The 23545-nt window shown below is 39.4% G+C and overlaps 1 protein-coding gene across 33 annotated transcripts in view; it reads right to left on the reverse strand.

Moving 5' to 3' along the window:
* Positions 1-23545, reverse strand: part of ANK3 (ankyrin 3) — a 679089-nt gene that overhangs the window by 114592 nt on the left and 540952 nt on the right. For 23 of the 33 annotated variants that reach the window (XM_053910305.1, XM_053910324.1, XM_053910308.1 and 20 more), the window contains 6 exons: positions 23167-23265; positions 14782-14880; positions 14594-14692; positions 13960-14055; positions 9589-9661; positions 9365-9427 (listed from right to left, as the gene is read on the reverse strand). In XM_053910305.1, the coding sequence (XP_053766280.1) occupies positions 9365-9427; positions 9589-9661; positions 13960-14055; positions 14594-14692; positions 14782-14880; positions 23167-23265 (529 nt within the window). The remainder of the gene's footprint in view (positions 1-9364; positions 9428-9588; positions 9662-13959; positions 14056-14593; positions 14693-14781; positions 14881-23166; positions 23266-23545) is intronic. The other 10 variants (XM_053910319.1, XM_053910313.1, XM_053910309.1 and 7 more) reach the window with 1 other exon arrangement.

Here is a 23545-nt window from a genome sequence, read left to right on the forward strand (position 1 = left end):
TGGTTTTCTTCCTCATTGCTCTCTCTCCATATCCCTTGGCATTCCTCTTTCTCTGTACATGAGAATGTGCCTGGAGTTTTCTAGAACTGCTTCTCATCCTCCCTATGACATTTCCCGGGGTCCTCATTCAGACCGGTGCTTGGTTTCCCAAGCCCCATTGTGCTGAGTTCTTCTGTGAAGTCCTCTGCTTTCCTGTCTCTCTCTCTCTAAGTTTTATTTATTTAAGTTATCTCTACACCCATGTGGGGCTCAAACTCGTGATCCAAGATCAAGAGTCGCATGCTCTTCCAACTGAGCCAGCTAGGTGCCCCATCTCTGACACTTTCTGCACTTAGAACACCTCTTTCCACCTGCCCCCAAATTTCTACTTGTCCACATTCTATCTATTCCTTGAAATGCTTTCTTCCTGAGGCCTTTAGTATCTCTCATTCTTTTGAATTTCCTTGTCACTTTTATCACTTTTATCTATTGTTTTCTATCGCATCTAATTTGAGTAGAAAGAGTAAAAGAACTAAATTCAAACTCCAGTTTCTTTGACTATGTGAACCTGAACAAACATCTTAAACCCTCTGAGCCCCAGATTCCTTAACATAAATTACAACAAATAACACTTTAGATTAAGAGTAAATGTAAATTAGGGGCACCTGGGTGGCTCAGTCGGTTAAGCGTCCAACTTCAGCTCAGGTCATGATCTCACGGCTTGTGGGTTCGAACCCCGCATCAGGCTCTGTGCTCAGAGCCTGGAGCCTGCTTTGGATTCTGTGTCTCCCTCTCTCTCTGCCCCTCTCCCGCTCGTGCTCTGTCTCTGTCTCTCTCAAAAATAAATAAACATTTAAAAAAATAAAAAAAATAGTAAATGTAAATCAGGAATAATAATAGTACCAATAATTTCTCAAAGTGATTGAGAAAATTAAGCAAGATAAAGTACGTTGTAACTAACATTCACTGAGATCCCTTTATACATGATCTCATTTAAAATGTGCAAAAATCCAACAGTTGTGGGGCTGTTATCTAAATTACCAGGCACCATGGATGTTGGAGAAGAGGTTAGGACAGGGATTTGCATATAATCCCTTGCACTGATTTGTGTAATCTTGATCAAGGTTGTTAACCTTGCTGGAACTGATTTTCCACATCTAATGGCTCTAACTCTGAGGTTACTGTGAAGGTTAAATGACATAATTCATGAAATGTATTTAGATTCATTCCTGGCACATAGAAAGGGCTCAGTAAATGGTAAGTACCTGTTTATTTTTTTTAAAGATATTTTATTTTTAAGTAATCTCTACACCCAGCGTGGGGCTCAAACTTGCAACCCCAAGATCAAGAGTCGCATGCTCTGGTAAGTACCTTGTTTATGATGTTTTGAGTGTTCATTTATATGGAATCCTGTCAGGGGACAGACACAAGTAAATGTGTGGATTTAAGCCAGTGGGCACATCCATAGAAGAGGGCCTATCTGTATGTGTCCTAAGTGATGGGACAGGGATAAAGACAGGTCTACTCCCATGCAGCTAACAGTCTACATTAAAAGAAAATGAAAAAAATGAACCACAGATTGGTAAACCACAGTCTGTGGGCTGAATCTGCCTCCCACCTATTTTTTAAAAAAATTTCTTTTAATGTTTATTTTTGAGAGAGAGAGAGAGAGAGAGAGAGAGCATGAGTGAGGGAGGGGCAGACAGAGAGGGAGACACAGCAAGATCATGACCTGAGCTAAAGTCGGATGCTCAACTGACTGAGCCACCCAGGCACCCCACCTCCCACCTATTTTTTAAAACAATTTTTATCATCACACAGCCATGCTCATTTGTCCTGGTATGGTCTCCTGCTGCTTCTGTGCTACAGAGGCAGGGTGGAGTAGTTAGAGACCACATGGCAGGAAAATTCAAAACTAGCCTGTATATTAATATAGGCATTACCTATAATACCTATTAATATAGGTAATATAAATTACCACTGGCCTGTATATTAATGACTAGTGCCTTGAGATGAGTTTTAGGACGAAGTTAAAAAGTGATTGAGTGGACGGTGGAAAATAGGTAGCCACAGTCATATTACACCGAACTCACTGACCATGGAAGGGCCCGAGTTCTATTTCAAGTGCAGTGTAAAGCCTTGGGAGGTTTTCATTTGAGTTTTGTATTTATACTGTACATTATTTAGAGGGGCTGGCTACTTTTATCATCAAATACAGCAACCAGGCAGGTGAGTACATAAAATGTAAATGTACATTTTCACAAACTGTTACAAAATAAATAGCATCCAGGTCAACAACTAGAATATATCCTATCCCAATCGCAGCCTTCTCCTCCCTCTCTCATGGTAATCACTTTATAACATTCTTTCCCTTCCTTTTTTTTTTTTAATAGCCTCACTAATTTTATAATCCTAGTTTACTGTTCCCTGGCTTTGATTAATTCTGTTGTCTCTGCATAATGTACAACCCAGCAACTACAGTCATGGGTCTATACCCTACAGAAATATACGCAGACGTGTACCTGGGGACAGATACAAACTGGAAACAACCCGCATTCCCTTTTCCAAGTGGAATGGATAACTTACCTATGGTACAGGCACACAGTGGAATATTATATAGAAATACAAACAAGTGAACGATGATAATATGCAACCACGTGAATGAATTTTAAAAACGTAACTATAAGTTTTGGAGTGTATTTTTATTTTTTAATGTTTACTTATTTTTGAGAGAGAGACAGAGTACAAGCAGAGGAAGGGCAGAGAGCGAGGGAGACACAGAATCTGAAGCAGGCTCCAGGGTCTGAGCTGTCAGTGCAGGCCTGAAGCAGGGCTCAAACTCACGAACTGCGAGATCATGACCTGAGCCAAAGTCGGACGCTCAACTGACTGAGCCATCTAGGCACCCCAAGCTTTGGAGTGTTTTAAGCTGGGGAATGGAATGATATGATGCAATTTATATTTTTTAAAAGATTGCTGAGTATTCTGTGCAGAAAGCTAAGTCTGTGGGGAAACATGTGGACCTGTGTACAGAGATTCCTACAGTAGTCCACAGGAGAACGGAGTATGTGGGATTGGATGAGGGTGGTGGCAGTGGGGAGGCAGAGAAGAGGGATGTGAGATGGGTTCTAGAAAACTGATAGGACTTGCCGAGGGACCCGGCATGAGTGCTAAGAAAAGGGATACTACACAGAACCTCAGAGCTGGCTTGCATGACGGAGCCACTTACTGAGATGGAGAAGGCGGGAGGAGGCACTGTTTGGAGCAGGTGTCCAGGCCATGATGAGTTAAGATGTCTATGAGAATCTAGATGGAAATGTCAGGTATGTAGCTAGGTAGGTGGATGGTGTGGAGGAAAATCACTCAACAATTCCAAAACCAAAGATAGCATACCAAAGATAGGATGGACTGTGTTTTAGAACAAAGACCTTTGGACTTTAAGATACAAAACAGATGAACATAAGGGAAGGGAAACAAAATGTTACAAAAACAGGGAGGAGGACAAAACCTAAGAGATTCCTAAATATGGAGAACAAACAGAGGGTTACTGGAGGGGTTGTGGGAGGGCGGATGGGCTAAATGGGTATGGGGCATTAAGGAATCTACCCCTGAAATCACTGTTGCACTATATGCTAACTAACTTGGATGTAAATTAAAAAAAAATAAATTAAATAAAACTAGAATAAAGGCCTCTGCCCCAGTTAACAGTTCTTTTTCTTTCACTGGAAATTATTTTAAATTTGTTAACTATTCTTTGAGATGCAGATATACCTTAGGAGAGTCATTATAAAGCTGTTTATTGACACGATACATAGCCCAGCACTGTCTCAGTGGGAAGGTGTTTGTTAGAAGGAAGAGGGACACAGCAGGCAAACTTTCTCTATCCTGCCAGTTCTCAGAAACCTGTAAAACTCTCCTTTCTTTGAGTCTCCCTCCACTGTGGTGCAACCACCTTAACACATATTGAACATCTCCTGTGTACCAGGCACTGTGCTAGGTTCTGGGGATGTAACAGAGAATAAGACTTGGGTTCTGCTTGTGGTATTTCATTTTGACTTTATCACTGAAGGAAGCTTGCAGTTATATAAGGTCTGTTTGAAAGGTCAATTGTAAGCAGAGAAATATCAGGCAAAGGCAGGATTTATGATGTTATCATTTGTAAAATGATAACATTTCAGGTAAAGAACAATTTCTGCACAACCACCACCACTCCCTTGGACCACCTGGGTCAGGCTAGTCTCCAAGGCTTGTTTCCTGACCTATAAAGCTAAAAACTTCATCGCCTGACTTATTTATTAGGATGGACAGGGGATTAGGGTAGCAGGATAGTCCTAGGCATTTGTGAGAAGAGGTCCTAAAAGGGCATCTTTCTGGTGGTTCCCTTGATATCCATCTTCATGTCTCCTGAAGTAATTTTTTTGAGTTTCAGATTGTGCCATTCAAATTCGACTTACTCCCTCCTGAGAAGACTCCGATATGTTTATTAAAATTCCTTGCTTTGAGTTTTTAAAATCTATTCTAAATTCCATGTCTATTTATTTTACTTGTATTTGCATCTAGGTCTGCATATTTCTTTTACCAGGATGATCAGGAGAAAGTAAACTATTTCTACAATAGTCTCATCGAGCTCATTACAAAATAATTCTTATTACTTGTGATAATATCCAAGAGCATAATCTGTCCCTTTCCCTAATATTTCCCTTTTTAAAACTTTTAGAAGCTTAAAAATAATACATTCTTGGGTTCTGTGTATAAGAAAAGAGATCATGTTAGAGTAGCAATGAAAGAGAAGCTCTAGAACCAGACTGTCTGATCGTCTTCCTGTTCAGTTCTGCCACTAACCCGGTGGGCAAGCCACTCAACATTCATCTGGGCTTTGCTACCTCATCAGTATAGTGGAGAGGATAGGCTACATGACTGATTCAGTTCACTGGGCACTGAATTTGGCACAGAGGTGACTGAGCCTGATTCTCCTCACCCCTCATGTCACTAACATCTGATGGCATTTTATCTCAAACCTCTACCTATCTGATAATTATTTGACCACATGTATACTCAGCCTCTTCTTTTTTTCCTTTTAATTTTCAGTGTCTGCCTTAGATCCCGAGAGAGATTTTGCAGCCCTAGCAAAATTGTAAGTAGCTAAGAATTAAGCAATTTTTTCCAGTCTTACCCAGTTATCTCCCAAACCTGTTCAGTAGAGTTCTATTTCACAGAGCTGCTTTTGGTCTACTTTCCATGGTTTAATTGCATTTCTCATTATGTCCCATCTATGGCTCTTTAACTCTGTTACAATTACCCAACTCACTAGAACACTGCAAGCTAAAACAACATTTTATACATTATTTAAAAATTTATAAAATATACTTTATAGGAATTTACAATTTAAAGTCAGCACTGAACCAAAGCCAACTCTAAAATCTCTTGGGAGGGGGGACCCAAAAGAGAAGACAGATTGAAACTTAATCTCAATTTTCTTCTTTCTTTTCTTTTCTTGCTTCTTTCTTCTTTCTTTTCTTACTTCCTCTCTCTCTTCTTTCTCTTTCTTCCCTCCCTCCCTCTTCTCTCTCCTTCTTTCATCTTTGCTTTTCTTTCTTTTAAATTATAAACTGAGTTACAAACATAAGAATGTAACTGGCACCAGAACCAGCATTAATTTTGCATGTATATTAATTGTACATGCATGTAACATATTTTCTGGGAAAGAAGATAGTGGGGCATTAAGATATTTGTGGATCAGTCTGACTGTCTAGGAGCTCTGCCTGGGTAATGTGTGAGTTAGAGAAGGCTGCTTTATCGCCTTTCCTTCTATTGCTCTGCTTTGCTGATACTTCAGCCTTTATTCTACTCTGTGACTTGGCTCCATTGTTCCCCTATATCATTAACTTATAACATTATCTAGATTTGTTTTCTTGGTTTTTTTAGTGTGTGAAATTAATGCACACATTCTTTTACCTATGCTAATTTTGCATAGTGGACAAAAGAGAGAGGGGACAGAGAAGGAGAAAGCAAAGAAGAAAAAGGAGAAGGGCTAGAAAGACTACTGTTGACACTATTCCCTTAATATTTACCAATTTTTAGAATACAGGATTAAAATTATATTTTTCCATATTGCAAACTCATTCTCTTTTTCTTTCTTGGGAAACACTGGCAGTGTATATCGCTTTTCATTTTTATTTTCTTCTAAAACCTGCTGATATCCTCAGTAACATAGGATACCAGTGTGATGATCTCTTACTGGTTTTTAGAGAAAGATATTCACAACACCTTGTGGTGACATGGAAATAAACATTTGCCACAGTCTGTACGGCAACTCAGAATCCACCTCAAGTAGCAAAGCAGTGGCAAGACTATATGGTAAATGAGTCAGAAGTAAAAGCTATCATTAAAGTTGGAGGGGTCCTTTTAGAATTAAAATTTCAAAGGGATTTGTTTTGGGATTTGGAATAATACAGAAACACTAGTTTATTTAGCACAGAACCATGTAAATACATGATAAGGCAGATATGGCTTATCGGGACTCACATAAGCAAAATTTAGGAACATCAGCTGATAGTAATGTTAACAGGAGTCAAATTAAGTGGGTATTATAACCTCAAAAACATCTTGATTTTTTTTTTAATGTTCATTCATTTTTGAGAGAGAGAGAGAGAGAGAGAGACAGAGACAGAGACAGAGACCGAGCTCAAGCAGGGGAGGGGCAGAGAGAGAGGGAGACACAGAACCCAAAACAGGCTCCAGGCTCTGAGCTGTCAGCACAGAGCCCCATGCAGGGCTTGAACTTACAAACCATGAGATCATGACCTGAGCCAAAGTCAGATTCTTAATTGACTGAGCCACCCAGGTGCCCCAACCTTGAAAACATTTTAATCTTCAATAATAGATTTTTAGTATCATCCATGGACAAAGCAATAGCCCTGCATTACTCTGCTTTGATCAGACTGTACCTGGAATGCTGTGTTCCATTCTGGTCACCTCAATTTGAGATGGAAATTGACACACTGAAATGTGCATAGGTGACTGGCCATGATGATGAGGGAGCAGAGGAAAGGGAGGTATTAGAGAAAAATAGAGTAAGAGAAAATAGGGAACATATTTTTTAAATATCGCAAGGATTGTCACATAGAAGAGGCAGATTTTGTTTTAAATAGTGCCAAAAATATCAGAGCCTGAATCAATGAGTAGAAGCCTGAATCAATGAGAAGGACACTCAGTAAAATGAAGAATTTTTAAACTCAGAGTTTAAAAATGGAACAAGCAGTCTGGGAATTAGGGAATTTCTGTCATTGAGGCATCTGGGCAAAAGATCTCCCCGAGAGGATTTCATAGAGATGACCCCAACATAGAAGGTTATTGTTCAGATCAAGTGACCTTTTAGGAACCCCTTCCACCATCAAATTCTACAATATTATGAAATCAAAAGCCATCTGATTCTCACAGCCCATGACCCACCCATAAAGCAAGGGCCAAAAAGTTTAAAGATGATTAAAAGGAGAATTAAAATTTGTTTATTAATTTCAAAATCTCAAGCTGAGATAAATCTATAAGAAATCATTGTCATTTCTAGTTTAAATGGCTAGATGAATTCTCTTCAAATGAAAAGATTCAAAATTTCTCCCTTTTTGGAAATTATTTGGTTATTCACATATATAAAGTGTTATTTCTTCCATTCAAACTTGGCCTCTCGTCAATGCAAATATTGAGATATTTTGTCAAAGCTAGCAAATTTTTAGGTCTGTGATTGTCATATTTCATAAAAGCTCATTTGAAAATGTACTTCTGACATGTTTTATGTGCGTACACATCCATGTGAGAACATCACTTTCCTTCTATCTTTTGCACATAAGAAATTACTCCTAAAATGTTACATAAGAAGGCATTGAAACATAACATGACAGCAAAGCATAATATTCTTAAAGTCCTAAAGCTGATACAAATATTCAATTGGCGATAGAACAGTGGTAAACATATAGCTTATGGCTGAGACAAAAGGAAAGAAAAATGAGGAAAAGCCCTTAACATTTATCAACACGACATTTACAAACAATGAGACGGGTCCTTCCAGGTTCCTGAATGACCACCAGGGCATTAGTTTTTCGAGGCACGCAGCGCCCTGGCCACAGTGCACTTACAGTAGGCAGTCATAGGATGCCAGAAACGTTGAAGTGACTTTGGATTACGTAGGCTTTCCACTGTTTAGATATTCAGTTACATTTGTGCAATTCAAAGTTGAAACCAATAATTAAAATAGGGAAAATTACCTAACTGCAGAGAAAGACTAACAGCATTGAGTCCGCTCTATGAGAAAAATACACAAGAGATGGCAAATACAGGGAGCAAGAAGATAGATGTAGTTTGGAAGAGTCAAATGGTGTAAGAAAAAAAAAACATAAATATAATATAAATTCAACAATAAGGACACATTTCATTATTCCAGTAAAACTCTCAAATTTGCCATCTTTAGAATATTTATGCTCTGTAAAAGTACTACCTTTCCAATGTAACTTTTTTTTTTTTTAATTTTTTTTCAACGTTTTTTATTTATTTTTGGGACAGAGAGAGACAGAGCATGAACGGGGGAGGGGCAAAGAGAGAGAGGGAGACACAGAATCGGAAACAGGCTCCAGGCTCCGAGCCATCAGCCCAGAGCCCGACGCGGGGCTCGAACTCACGGACCGCGAGATCGTGACCTGGCCGAAGTCGGACGCTTAACCGACTGCGCCACCCAGGCGCCCCTCCAATGTAACTTTTAAAGATATCATTAATCGATATATCTACATGTCATGAGCTAGTCACATGTATCGATTTTTAAATAAGGCAGAAAACAAGTAGTTTATTTTAAGCAAATGAAGTATGACTACCAGCATTTATATATTGATCTCTTTAATGAAATCAATATTGAAATTTTATATTTTGAAAGCAGTTTTGTTCAGGTTGAGTTTTCATTATTAGTTCAAGTTCAAAAGCTGCTTTTACTATGAAGCTTAGAGTAAACCTTAAAAATGGGCATTTAATTCCTTACCTATAAGATACCTTCTCTCACTTATTTTAAAAAATATTTCATGCATAAACATTAGTCAGATTTTTCTCTTCTAGATTTTCCAATGTAAACAATAAAAATCAAGTTTCTGCTTAATAGAAACAAAAAGAAAGAAAGTAATTCACATAGTGACATTTGTATTTTCAAGTTGGAAAATGGGTTCAAGCAGAGGGGCTTCAAAGAAACGACACTAATTCCAAACGCACATCTTTTAAATGATATGTAAGTTAATAATTGTAAGTTAAGTGAAAAGTTAGTAACTCAAGGAAGTGTTACATTTCAAAGATAGGAAATGGAAGATAAAGCTGATAGTTAAATTTTATCACAGTAAAAAGTTCCAAATACCTTCTTCAACATCTGAGATATATTCGCCATCACTGAGCATTTCAGGGGCGTTGGCTTTACGAACTGCATGATTTAAGTGAACAGTGTAAGTGTGTGAAAAATGCATACTCTTTATACGACAACAAAAAACATGAACATTTCTAAAAACATTTTTGCAATAAACGTTCTTCAGGAAACAAATATGAAGTCACACTTAATTACGAACATAAAGGTGGGTTTCGTACCTTCATCATCAGACATATCAAGAACTTCATTCATCGTTTCTGGAACATTCATTTTGTGCTTCTCTATGATAGTCTAGTAACAACAACAAAAAAGCAGTACTTTAGTGTAAGCAGACTGAACATTTTAGTGACACTATTTCTTTCTAAATTAATCAGTTGATTTATTACAGGACTTATGTGCTGAATATCTTGAAGCTCCCACATATAAAACAACATCAAAACTGTCCCTTAGCATTAAGGTCCTCACCATAGATACACTGATAAGAACAAATACAAGGTGAACAAATTCTAGTGGCAAAGCAAACCGGCTTAAAAGATTTAGGTCCATAATAAGGCTGTTCAAAGGAAAAGAGAAGGGAGATATTGCCTCTCCTTGTCCATTGTTATACTTTTTCATGGTCTCATGAACCTGCCACCTCATTCCATTAAAAGTCTTGGCTGAAGATAAGCCAAATGAACAGCAAGCATTGTGTCTTTATTCCTGTGCCATGCCAGCCATTGATTTTTGTCTTGGCCTTCTATATGTACATTTTGATTCCTAGCTTAAATACAAAACATCAAATTGTATAAATTATTTAATTTGTGCAACTATGCCTTGCAGAAAATATTTTAGAGGGAATGCATTTGCAAGATCATTTTAACCCCTACACAATTTTAAAGAACTGTATATTACAGAGCAAAGACCTTAGTGAATCTTTTACTTGCTCTTTGATGACTTTTTACCTATATAGATTATATCCATCCAAAGACACCAACAACATAACTTGTTAAAAAATATTAGTGACTTAATGTTTTAGTTGTAAAACAAGTCCTCTTTTTATCCTGAGCATAGGAAAGGCTAATGGAACAAGGGAAGATACTTAAATAAGGCAACTGGAAAAAAAGCTAGGTTGTTAAAACTATGGTACATTTGTCACAATTACTGAACCAATACTCACATATTACTATTAATTAAACTCTATATTTTATTCAGATTTCCTTAGGTTTTACCAAATGTCCCTTTTCTGTTCTAGGACCCATCAGGATACCACATTATCTTTAGCTGGCAGGCCTCCTTAGGCTCCTTTGGCTGTGACAGTGTCTCAGACTTTCCTGGCTTTTAATGACCTTCACCGTTTAGAAGTGAGCTGGTCAGGTATTTTGTAGAATGTCCCTCAATTGGGATTTGTCTCATGTTTTTATCATGACTGGACTGGGTCACATGTTTTGGGGAGGAAGACCACAGAGGTAAAGTGCCAATATACTATCAACATGATTTACCAGCGTTGGTATTAGGCTTGGTCACCTGGCTGAGGCAGTGCTTGTTAGGTTTCTCCATTGTAAAGTTACTCTGTTCTCCGCCCCCTTCCGCAGACTGTCTTCACTGGAGGGAAAACACTATGCCCAGCCCACACTTAAGCAGTAGAGAATTCTGTTCTCTACCTCCTTGCGGGTATTTTCATAAATTGTTTGATTTTTTTCCCTGATTTGTCTCTTCTTCCCTATTTATTCATTTATCTATATCATATGGACTCATGGATATTTACTTTATACGTTGCACTATACTCCAAGTCTCTCGGTGTGTCTGTCAGTCTGTCTCTCTCTCTTTCTATCTATATTACATTGTTCCAGCTTTGGCCATTGGGAACTCTTTCAGTTGATTCCTGTGTCCCTGTGACATAGCCTCATCATTGTGAGTGTGTGTGTTTATTTGCTTATTTGTGGAAGCAGACACTTCCTTACTTTTTGGCACTACAAGACGTTCATCTTGTGTATTTCCTTCTCCAGATCTGGATTCAGTCATTTCCCAAGGAAGCCCTGATTCCCTTTACTATAGAACAGTATTAGAAACCAGTATCTGAGAGACATGCTCTGTTCTTTGCTAATGAGGGAAACTGAATATTTTAAACAATGCAATTTAAATGCTTAATTCATCTTTTGAGTGTCAGCTTCTAGCTACTCAGTTTTCTACTCTGCCAGGACTGTAATGTCATTAACTGAAGCATCTTTCTTAGAATTGCCACATCATATGTTATACTCATGGGGAAGATGAATCTTCTCTTTAAGCGTTTTGAAAAAAGAGACGTCTGTTCATGGAGCCAATGGCTGCTGGGGCCCCAGCAACTGGCTGTGCAAAGACCACCAGCAGTGCAGGCCACCCTGTGAGCTTGAGATCACAGACTCCACCCTGAGCTGTGTCAGTCCTCATCTGTGCCAGGTTACATGTATCTGCTAAGGCAGAGTTGACAAGGTTGTGTCTTAGCTTGAGATAAAGTCTCAAATACCACAATGATGGACTAAGTCTTAGGGACAACAATGGACTCTTTCCTAACCTACGGGACCACTTCATTTGGTGGAAGCCTCATTCACTTCATTAGGCAAACTGGACCTTTCCTGTCAGCACAAGTCCCGTCTTCTCTCTCTTGAAGAAATTACCAGTCAACTCAGCTGATGACACTGAAGGCTATGGCCTGACTCCCATACGTTTCTGTCTTTCACTAGAAACCAGAGCCTTGAAACACTTCTCTTTCAGTAGATATCCTGAGGCTATCACTTTACTTTCTCTGTCTTTAACTTTATTTTCTCCTCAAGGTTTTTTTTTCTTTTTTTTTTAAGATTTTATTTTTAAGTAATCTCTGCACCCAACACAGGGCTCGAACCCACAACCTCAAGATCAAGAGTTACATGCTCTACCGACTGAGACAGCCAGGCACCCCTTCTCAAGCTGTTTTTGATATTAAAGAAACATTCTGAACTTTCCTGATGGGTGAGAAAGTTTTTTACATTTGATAAATAAGATTTATATTTTGGAAAAAAAATTTTTAATGTTTATTTATTTTTGAGAGATACAGAGACAGAATATGAGTGGGTTAGGGGCAGAGAAAGAGGGAGACACAGAATCCGAAGCAGGCTCCAGGCTCCAAGCGGTAAGCACAGAGCCCGATGCAGGGCTCGAACTCATGAGCCATGAGATCATGACCTGAGCCAAAGTCGTACAGTCAATCGACTGAGCCATCCTGGTGCCCCAAGATTTATATTTTGAACTAGTATACAAGTTTCAATTTTCCAACACTGGAAAAGAAGTTCTATATATTTATTACAGTGACTTCAAATCTTTTATAGCATTGTGACACTTGACCATTGTTTTACCTTGTCCTTCTCCCTCTTGTTTCATACTCTACAGAGAGCTAGATGGAATATTTTTAAGATTAAGGTTAATAAACATTATTTGTTTAAACTCGTTTCTCAAGAATTTAATACCAGATTTTAAGATCATGAAATACTCAAGAGGTATATAAAAGCAATACAGGGTAATTTATCTCTATAAAAACTGTATCTTGAAGCTAGAAATGTGCCCTGGTTGATAACCATTGCTCTAGTCCATTGAAGCTACTGTATTCTCTTTGGCAAGTAGCACACTTTCTCTCTTGTGATCAGCAGGCTTATTGTTTTAATTTGTAAACCCTGTATATAACTCAGCCAGCGGGTTGCTGCAGAGACCCTCAACCTGTGTTCTTTTATGTGAAGCACTGTGTACACAAACTGTTTGCAGATGCTAACTATGCCTTTCTTCATATCGGAAGATGGTGGATGAGACAAGGAGGCAGAGTCGATAAATCCCAGTGTTCCAGAGTCCTAAATTTACATTGTACAGAGCCAATCTCAGGCATGTGTGTTGAGTCATGGAGTCAGGAATAACTGCAATAAGCCTGTGATAATGGCGCAATATCAGCTCTTGATTCCAAAGTTAACAAATCCTGATGCAGTTCAAAGGCTCCAGATGGTGTTAATAAGAAATGACTTATCCTAGAGGCTGCAGCTTGTAAAAACGTATCTGATGCAATAAGGCCCCCTGGTAAAGATTTATTTACAATTTTAATAAAACATCCTATTGTTTTTCCTACGAAAACGCCAATCGCTGACTGGAAGAGTGGTGAGGGTGGTGATAAAAATCCATTCCGATCCTCTCCCAAATGTTTTAGTTTTGCAACAACGTAAAAACTGTTTTCACAATGATAGCAACGTATCCATTATGATTTGTGAGTCACAACAGCGTAAAGAACCAACTTATCTTCAACTTTCATACACTGCCAAAGAAGAATGTGAAAATATTTCTGCCTTCACTTCATTAAAACTATTTTTACAGCAAAACAAATGTATACATACATTTAGCTTTACGTGGAATGAAAAACTCCATAGTTCCTAATGCAAATTTTAAAAAGGTATTTTTAGTATTTAGTTTCTCAATATCAGAAATGAGAGGGACAGCATTCGGAAACATGGCGCTTAGTCTGTGAAGAGGGGAAAGTAGGTTCATCTCCCAAAAGTCCCAGAAAATCTACGGCCTGAGAGCTGGCTCTGAGGGGACAAGGGCCAGCATCTGCTACTTACAGTTGTGGTCATGGTTTCCTCAGTCACTACTTTCAGGGTGTCGACCACTGAGATGTAGCCCAGCCTTCGGGCAATGGCGAGGGCAGTGTTCCCATTCTGGCCAGAGGGAAATGAGGACAAGGAATTAACAAGTCATTCCCCATGTCTTAGTGTCTGTGTGCTCCCACATGTTTCGCCCATACTAAACAGAAGGCGAGTGTCTCATTGGCCCCACCCACTGTCATACACAAAACACTATTTCATTAGACACATACCTTGCACAAAACCCACCTAACCTGTTCCCACTCACGCAGCAGAGACTCGGCTTCTACACACGGAACCCAAGAGGCTTATTAACGTTCTAAATCATCAAAGAAACAAACGTTTTTCATTTTATATATGTATTTCCTACTAGTTGGCAATGGATTTGTAGTTTCTAAGTATGAAACATCTAATTACATCTTTCTCTCTCTGGACAGCTCACAATATAGCTATTGTCTCTGCCCTGCATTCCACTGAATGCTCTGTTTATACCTATAAATGAAAGTAAAACAGCAACATTGGTGCCCGATAAAAACTGTAAGAAGATTCCAGTATCCAGGTTCATCTCCTCCCTCCTCCCTTAGCCTCCCTCTTCCCTTCCCTTCCCCCTTACCACAGTGAGTTCATTGGGGGAAGCGTTGTTCTGAAGCAAGACATTTATTATATGTGTGTGTCCCTGCTGAGCTGCTTGATGTAACGGCGTATACCCATTCTGCAGGAGGAAGGTGGAAGAAAGGACATTTACTTCCTTGGACACAAAAATCAATGACTTTGGTGGATACAAAGGAGAAAAGAGTTTACCTTTGTTTTGGCATTAACTTTTGCAGAATGCTGGAGCAGGAAGTTAACAATCTTGATGTTTCCATAGTGGCAGCCCACATGGAGAGGTGTGTATCCCATCTGTAATTATATTTTTTAGAAAAGAAACCTCATAAGTATACTTTTAGTAACAGCTACCCTAAATAGAAGCAAAAGTATTATTTAACCTGTCTTTTTGAGCTGGCAAAAAATAAGTGTTTTCCCCATATGTGTGTGTGTGTGTGTGTGTGTGTGTGTGTGTGTGAGACAGAGGGGGGGGGGGTACTAAAAAATAGTACCATGTCACATGTAAGTAGTTAGGAACTTCCCAAAGGACTCTCTCTTGCATCAACTCATTTTATTCTCGCACCGACTTTTCAAGATAGGAAGTAAACATGGCACAGCCGGCAGTCTGGACAGAGTGATGGTGTGGCTTCTGGGGAGGGTTAGGGAGAGTGTTCTGCAGACAGATGTGGACTAGGATTTACAGAACACTCTATTCTCTCTCTTTTTTTTTAAATATATGAAATTTATTGTCAAATTGGTTTCCATACAACACCCAGTGCTCATCCCAACAGGTGCCTTCCTCAATACCCATCACCCACCCCCCCCACCCCCCATCAGCCCTCAGTTTGTTCTCAGTTTTTAAGAGTCTCTTATGCTTTGACTCCTTCTCCCACTCTAACCTCTTTTTTTTTTCCTTCCCCTCCCCCATGGGTTCCTGTTAAGTTTCTCAGGATCCACATAAGATGAACACTCTATTCTCTAAAAGCATAAAACTGAGGTAGAAAAAAACACAAAGTGGCTTAATGATAATGCCAGGCAGTGGATGAGCATCAGAACGCATGACAGAGGTGGGAAGCACAGGACCACTAAAGCTGAAGAGGCTGGTCTTCAGGAGGTCTGGGATGCATGAACTTGATCCGGGTGTATATGCTGTAGCTAAAGGCTGCTGCCCAACTAGCTAGAGTCCCATAATTTGAAAACAACTGATATAGACAAAGCAGTAAGTTGTTTCCCAAATTAACAGACAAAGCAGTAAGTTGTTTCCCAAATTAATATCCTCTGACCGCTGAAGGACATAAGTCCTATCTATTAAAAAATATATTTTTATACATATATATGATTATATATGTATCATATATATGTGTGTATAACTATGTGTTTAAAATAAGGATATCCAGATACTCTTCTAGATGGCCACATTGCAAGAGACACCACCATGTCATTTCAGTGCCCACAATAAATCTCTGTTTATGAGGACACTGGCAGCACCAGATCACCACAAGGAAGAGCATAGAGTTTTAAAACCATTTCTCAGTATGCACGAGGAGGGCAGGGGAACATGGGGGTCCATGGTTTCAAGGATCTGTATCTCATGTGCGATGCACTATTGTATCTTTATGGTGACTCCATGCTACAGACTGAATGTCTGTGTCCCCCCAAATTCATATGCTGAAACCCCAACCCCCAGTGTGATGGCATTTGGAGATGTGGCCTTTGGGAGGTACTTAGGCCACAGGTAATTAGGTGGAGTCCTCATGAATGGGATTAGTGCCCTTACAGGAAGAGGCAGGAGAGAGCTCGCCTCTTCTCTCTGCCCTCTGCCATGTGAAGATTACAACAAGAAGGTATGAGATAGCCATCTGCAAACCAGCAAGAGGTCCCTTACCACACAAGGGATCTGCTGGCACTTTGATCTTGGACTTCCCAACTTTCAGAACTGTGAGAAATGGAAGTTTGTCCACTCTATGGTATTCTTGTTATAGCGGCCCCATCTGACGAAGACATGTTACAAATGGGTATATTTGAATTTGAAAAGGGAATGGCCAGGCCATGGCTGATTGTGGAAGGTGAAGACATCTCACCAGGGACGTGATGCCCTAAAGAGCTTACTCTGGTCACATTCTGTTCCACAAAAGGAGCTGTCAGTGCTCGCACACTGCCTGGACTCCCACTGATAAAGCTCAGCATAACCACTTGTATGGGAGTCATATGGAAACCCCAAAGCTGCTCCATGCATGATGAAGAAGATCCTGTTTTGGTGACCAGAACTGACTTGCCTACTTTACAGGCACCTTTCTCTTTCTTTCCTTCTTTTCTCTTTCTTTCCTTTGTCATTCTTTCCTTCTTTCTTTCTTTCTTTCTTTCTTTCTTTCTTTCTTTCTTGTTTATTTATTTGAGAGAGAGAGAGAGAGAGAGAGAGAGAGAGAGAGAAAGAAAGAAAGAAAGAAAGAAAGAAAGAAAGAAAGAAAGAAAGACAGAAAATCCCAAGCAGGCTCCATGCTGTCAGCACAGAGCCCGATGTGGGGCTTGAACTCACAAACTGTGAGATCATGACCTGAACCGAAATCAAGAGTCAGATGCTTAACTGACTGAGCCATCCAGGCACCCTGCAGACTTCTTTCTTGATGCTGAGGAGCTCAGGATACTGCATTAGAAATCAGAATGGTACTTAGTGTAGGAGGCATGGCAATAATTTTCTCTAATCAGTTCTCAGTACAATTAGCTTAACTGAAGTAACATTACTTCCAACTTTAGTGGTAGAGGATTAATCCCAAGCTAAAAAAACATATAGAAAATATTTTTAAAATCTAAATATTAAGAAACTTTTCATGTTTTGAGTCAACGTGCCTAAGCAATAATGCAGCAGTTTCCAATGGCTATTGTACTACATCTATTAATTAGATTTTTTAAAGAAATTGAATCATTTTAAGTATTTTATTTATTTATTTATTTTGAGAGAGAGAGGGAGAAGGAGAAGGGGAGGGGGACAGAGAGAGAGAGAGAGAGAGCGTGAGCATGAGCAGGGGAGGGGCAGAGAGAGGGAGGGAGAGGCGTGAGGCTCTATCTCATGAACGGTGAGATCATGACCTGAGCCAAAATCAAGAGTTGGATGCTTAGCTTACTGAGCCACCCAGGAGCCCTGATTTTAAGTATTTTAATGTAAAATTTCTACTCACCGTCATAGCTTCTCATCTCATTCCTAGTAAAACCCTAAGTCATTGTGATGGGCTATTAAGGCCTGTCTGATCTGGTCCCTCCTCTACACCACCTATGCATTAAATCTCTGAGCTCATTCCTCCCAATCTCTTCCCTGTTTGTTATACTCTAAGACACTGGTATTCTCAGTGCTCCACAAGCATTTAAGTATTTTATTAAAAGTACATGTGCATCATCAAGAAGATTTATTTTGCATTTAGAGAAACCAAATTGGGGCTTTTCCATTCACTGAGGGTCATAAAATGCCCACATTAAATGGTACCTTGCATAAATATGCTCAGAGGGATGTGATTTGAGAAATTCTTTCCAACTAGCAGCAATCAATTTTGGAAAGACCGACTATTCTGTCTGGAATAGCTAAGAAATAATCACAGTTCAGCTAACTGAGCAGTCTCTGCCTCTTTTTCCACTGTGCCTACTTATACCATCATTATAAGCGGGAGTTAAGCCTTCTCCTTTAGGCAATACCAAGAGGTTGCATTTGTATATGAAGAGCAAACAGGTGCAGATGGAGATTCTGGCGTTTTTGATCCATGGTGCCGTAGCACCTTATTTTACTGAGTTAGGTGCATCTGCTCAAACGGGGTTTGGAAGAGAGGAGTAAGAAATCCACACTTCACTCCCAACCTCCTAAAATCTGTGGTTCTCTATCTACGAGTCCATCCTTAGCCTTCCTTACTCTTGGCATACTCTTCCTCAGTGAACACACCCATTCACAGCTATGACTACTCCTTGATTTTATTTATTTCAGGTAAAATTTTTTTTTCAATTTTTATGTGTTGATTATTGTATGTGTATGAAAGACTATCGTCACATGTTATACTAAGGAGTACTTGATAATATGGCAGATGAAGACCCATGGAAGACTGTAAGATATCTTCACAAAGAGCTTTTTTAAAACATCATTGATTCCAGGATTTGTTCTTTGATTTCCACCACATTGTTTCTCAGTGAGAGACACAGAGAGAGAGAGAGAGAGAGAGCGCACAGGGGAGAGGGACGAAGGAGAGAAAGAGAGAATCCTAAGCAGGTTCTACACTTAACACAGAGCCTGATGCAGAGCTTGATCCCATACCCTGGGATCATGACCTGAGCCGAAATCAAGAGTTGGACACTCAACTGACTGAGCCATCCAGGCACCCCAATACTTCTTAAAGTATTTCTTAAATTTCTCCCTTGTTCATCAATTTCCCATCTGCCCCTAAGCAGAGGTCTTCTTTATTCTCCATCTAGACCTTAGTAACAGCCTTCAAATGCCCCTCCTCCAAACTCCTTTGACCTACTTAGTTTTTGCACTATCTCTTAGGCTCTTTCTAACCCGATGTCTGATCTTACCACTCTTCTGTTTAAAACCTTCCATGGCTTCCCAGTGCAAACAGGATAAAAAGCTGAACTTACTTTGCCTGGCACATTAAGGCCCTCTGAAATCTTTGAAAATATTTTTTTTTATTATTTAAAACTTAATTTTATTATTTATTATTTTTGACAGAGAAATAGAGAGAGAGTGTGTGTGTATGTGAGAGAGGGAGAGAGAGAGAGCATGAACTGGGGAGGGGCAGAGAGAGAGACACAGAATCTGAAGCAGGCTTCAGGCTCTGCATTGTCAGCACAGAGCCTGACGCAGGGCTTAAACTCACAAACCACAAGATCATAACCTGAGCCAAAGTCACATGCTTAACCAACTGAGCCACCCAGGCCCTCTGAAATCTTAATCTTCTAGCAGTATCTTGGGACATGCCCCCATTTTTTTCTCATGTTTCTGTGATACTGAACCAGTTATAGCTCCCTCCTACATTCCCAACCTTTGTGAAATAATTCAGTTAATTCCAATAGTTCTAAAATTACTAATTTATATATGGGGTCAAATTCAGGCTTTGTACCAATTACCTATGTGACCTTGTATAAGTAATTACTTGTCTGTACCTCAGTTTCCTCTGAGGGACAGGGATACTAATTTCACCCACCTCCTAGGGTACTTGTATGGATTAAACTAATTAATAAAGGAAAGAAATTAATACCTGACACAGAGAAGGTGAGTAATATATTTTATTATATTATTATATATAATTATACATTGTTATATTATATTATTACTATATTATTTTATTATTATTTTTATTATCATATGTCTTCTTTTCTAGACTATAAAGAGATCAAGGAATATATCACCCTGTTGAGAACTTGGCAAGTAGTAAGAGCTCAAAAAAATGAATGTGAAATGAGCATCAAATAAATTTTTTTCATTATTTTACACACATTTAAAGAAATATAATTTAACTATTAATTTGCTAATTAGTACCCCTGAGAATCAGTGCATTTGGATGGTCTAAATAAAATGATTCAGGAGATTATTCTTTTAAAAAGTGGAAGGAATAGCTTTATTTCATCTGAACAGCACTAAATATTAAACCCTGTGGCCAGCAGCACAATTTAGTCTGAACTGATTTGGTGAACTTCAAATACAGAGCTGGACGTGGAGAAGGTCAGCAAGCCCAGTGGGAAGGCTGCAAAAGCTGTTACCAGGATTTTCAGATATTTTTCCCACAAGAGAGAAGTGCTCTCCATGTTTTCATATTTATCATTTTTTAAATTTAAGCCAGTGAATCTGACGGTACTATACTTTCCAACTGTAGGCTACTTAGAGACATCATCTTCACCAATAAGAATTTGGACATTCATAGAATAAACTTATTCACAAGATCAGAAGGCAAATCCCAACAACCTATCTCTCTGCACTTCTGCTCTATTCAGCTATAGGATGATCACAGCCTCAGGGCTTTCTTGGTGCTATGATCTTTGCTGAGAAGAAAAAGAAAGGGAAAAGAATTTGTAGGAGGCAGAGAGGTGCTTTTCAAATTTTTTTTTTAACGTTTATTTATTTTTGAGACAGAGAGAGACAGAGCATGAACGGGGGAGGGCCAGAGAGAGAGGGAGACACAGAATCTGAAACAGGCTCCAGGCTCTGAGCTGTCAGCACAGAGCCCAACGCGGGGCTCGAACTCACAGACCGTGAGATTATGACCTGAGCCAAAGTCGGACGCTTAACCGACTGAGCCACCCAGGTGCCACGAGAGGTGCTTTTCAAAGTGCATCACTTGTAAAGGGCAGGAAAGGGAACATGCTTCATAAATATTATACCAAGTACAAAAATGATCATGACCTAAGGTGGGCTGGGTTAGGAGGAAACCCTGGTAGAGGCCTACGAACCTTAAGCCCAGGGGCCACGTGTGCAAGAAGACTCTTGGCACCATGTCCTGCCTCCCCACCTGCCCCGGAGAATCATTGCCACACTTCCTGACTGAATTATAGTATATGCTTTGGATGTGCAGGGGCAAAAACATATGGAGAAACTTAACCCTGCCTGTGCTTCCTGGAATCTTTACTCTGTAAAGAGAGAGGTAACCAAAAAACGTGTTTAAGTCTGTGTTTGTGTGTGTAAATAAAACAACACAAGATGAATATATTTACCATAAGTAAAATAAAGATGGTAAGCTAAACTCAGCTGATTCTTTTTTTAGAATTAAAAATGCTTTTATTTTTCGAATGGAGAGTAGCAAGAAACCATCCAGCTGCTGCCAGTGCCTTTAATGGTTTCTCTGTTAAATACTTAGCTACCTAGGAAAGCACTCAAGACTGAGGATCATGAGAATTTTTAGAAAGGAAGGGAAATAGAGTGAAGGGATTGCTGAGCAAGCTGGCTACCAAGTGAGGTCATGGAGACCTCAAGGCCACAGAAATTCCAGAAAGGGAGGTAGAGGGGAGTTTGCCTACCTCCCAGTTCCACCTCAGGCTGTCCTGACCAGGGACAATGATACTTGCTTTACTGCTTTAATACAAACTTTAAAGCACAGACAGGATCTTGCCTGGTCAGATCTCTTTCAGGCAGCTTCTTTTTAATAGAACACAGTATGGGTGGAGCAGCCACTGCCACAGACAGCCGAACAATGTCCAAAGGGTGTAGTCTACTCAGGGCTGTTCCCTCTGTGCTTGTCTGGCAAATCCAGTCTGATTTTGATGTCTGAATGCCACTTTATTTTTTATGTTTTTAATTTGATAGAGAGGGTGAGGAAGAGAGGCAGAGGAAGAGAGAGAGAGAGAGACAGAGAGGAGAGAATCTTAAGCAGGCTCCATGCTTAGTGCAGAGACCAATGGGGGGCTTGATCCCATGACCCTGGGATCATGACTTGAGCTGAAATCAAGAATCAGGCAGTCAACCAACTGAGCCACCCAGGTGCCCCTGAATATCTTTTGACTTGGCTAATTCCTGGTGATACTTCTATATTTGTTAGTATCTTCAGTATTTATATACACACCTCAGAATCTATACATATTATATACAAAATGTTTGTATTCACAATTTTTCATTTTGAGAGAGAGAGAGAGAGAGACAGACAGACAGCATGTGTGCAAGAGCGGAGAAAGGGGCAGAGAGAGAGGGAGAGAGAATACCAAGCAGGCTCCATGTATAGCACAGAGCCCAGTGCAAGGCTTGATACAACTTTATTTATTTATTTTTTTAATGTTTTTAATTTGAGAGAGAGGGTGAGGAAGAGAGGCAGAGGAAAAGAAAGAGAGAGAGAGAGAGAGAGAGAATCAAGAATCAGATGCTCAACCAACTGAGCCACCCAGGTGCCCTTGTATTCACAATATTTAATAAGCATTTATTTTTGTGTCAAAAATATGATATATGGAAAGAAACAAGAGTTATATTTTAGAGTAGATAAAACAAGTTTGCCATGAAGAGGTAGCAAAATTAAGTGCAAAATAAATGCTCAGAGAAATGGGGTTAATATGAAGTCCTATGTCTGATGACACAAAACATCCATTTTTCTTATCTGAGTTTGAAATTGTGTAATTATAAGATATTAATCAGTATTGTTTTCTTTCTGAAGAGAGCTATTTGAGAGAAAGAGAGAGAGAGAGGGAGAGAGGGAGATGCTAGTGACCACACATACCATAAAGATTTTAGCAAGTGAGGAATAACTGAATAAAACTTATTTTATCCTTTTTTTAATAGACCATGTCTAAACAAAGTTAATGGTCACAAATTACTGATAAATTTTTCTGGATGCATTTTAAAGTCAGTCACAAAAGCTAAAAAAGGTCCAAGATTTTACACTCTGTCCTTGGAGGACCGATTTGTTATCACAAGGATAAATACTGTTAACATGGGTGGATATCTATAGGCAGCTGGGATAAAGTGCCCAAGCCATTAAAGACATAAAGCATCTGGGACACTATAACCAGAGGCTTTGGTGTCCTTTGCACAGATTTATGTTTGACATGCTATGTATAAAAGATATGATGGAAAATTTGTTCTCCCCCCATCAAATTGTACTTGTTTCCATATAGGAGTCACCAAACGACACATTCTTTTTTGTATACCTTTGTCTGGGCATCCACATTTGCCCCTTGGTTTACGAGGACTTCAGCCACATTCACTCTGTCTTCTTGAGCAGCCAAATGGAGTGGGGTCAGGCCATTCTGCAAAAGATTCAAAGTACAGTCATTTTAGAGAAGGTAATATAGCACACATGGCATGTATGAGAACAATTTATGAATTGTAGGAGACTAAGCCTTGAATTCTTAAATTAAAAAAAAAAATTTTTTTTAATGTTTGAGAGGAAGAGCATGAGTGGAGGAGGGGCAGAGAGAGAGAGGGAGGCAGAGGATTCAAGCAGGCTCTGAGCTGTCAGCATAGAGCCCAATGTGGGGCTTGAACTCACGAACTGTGAGATCATGACTTGAACCGAAGTCGGATGCT

This window comes from Panthera pardus, unplaced genomic scaffold (genome assembly GCF_024362965.1).
Source record: "Panthera pardus isolate Hobbes unplaced genomic scaffold, ASM2436296v1 HiC_scaffold_22, whole genome shotgun sequence".
Classification (NCBI taxonomy): domain Eukaryota; kingdom Metazoa; phylum Chordata; class Mammalia; order Carnivora; family Felidae; genus Panthera; species Panthera pardus.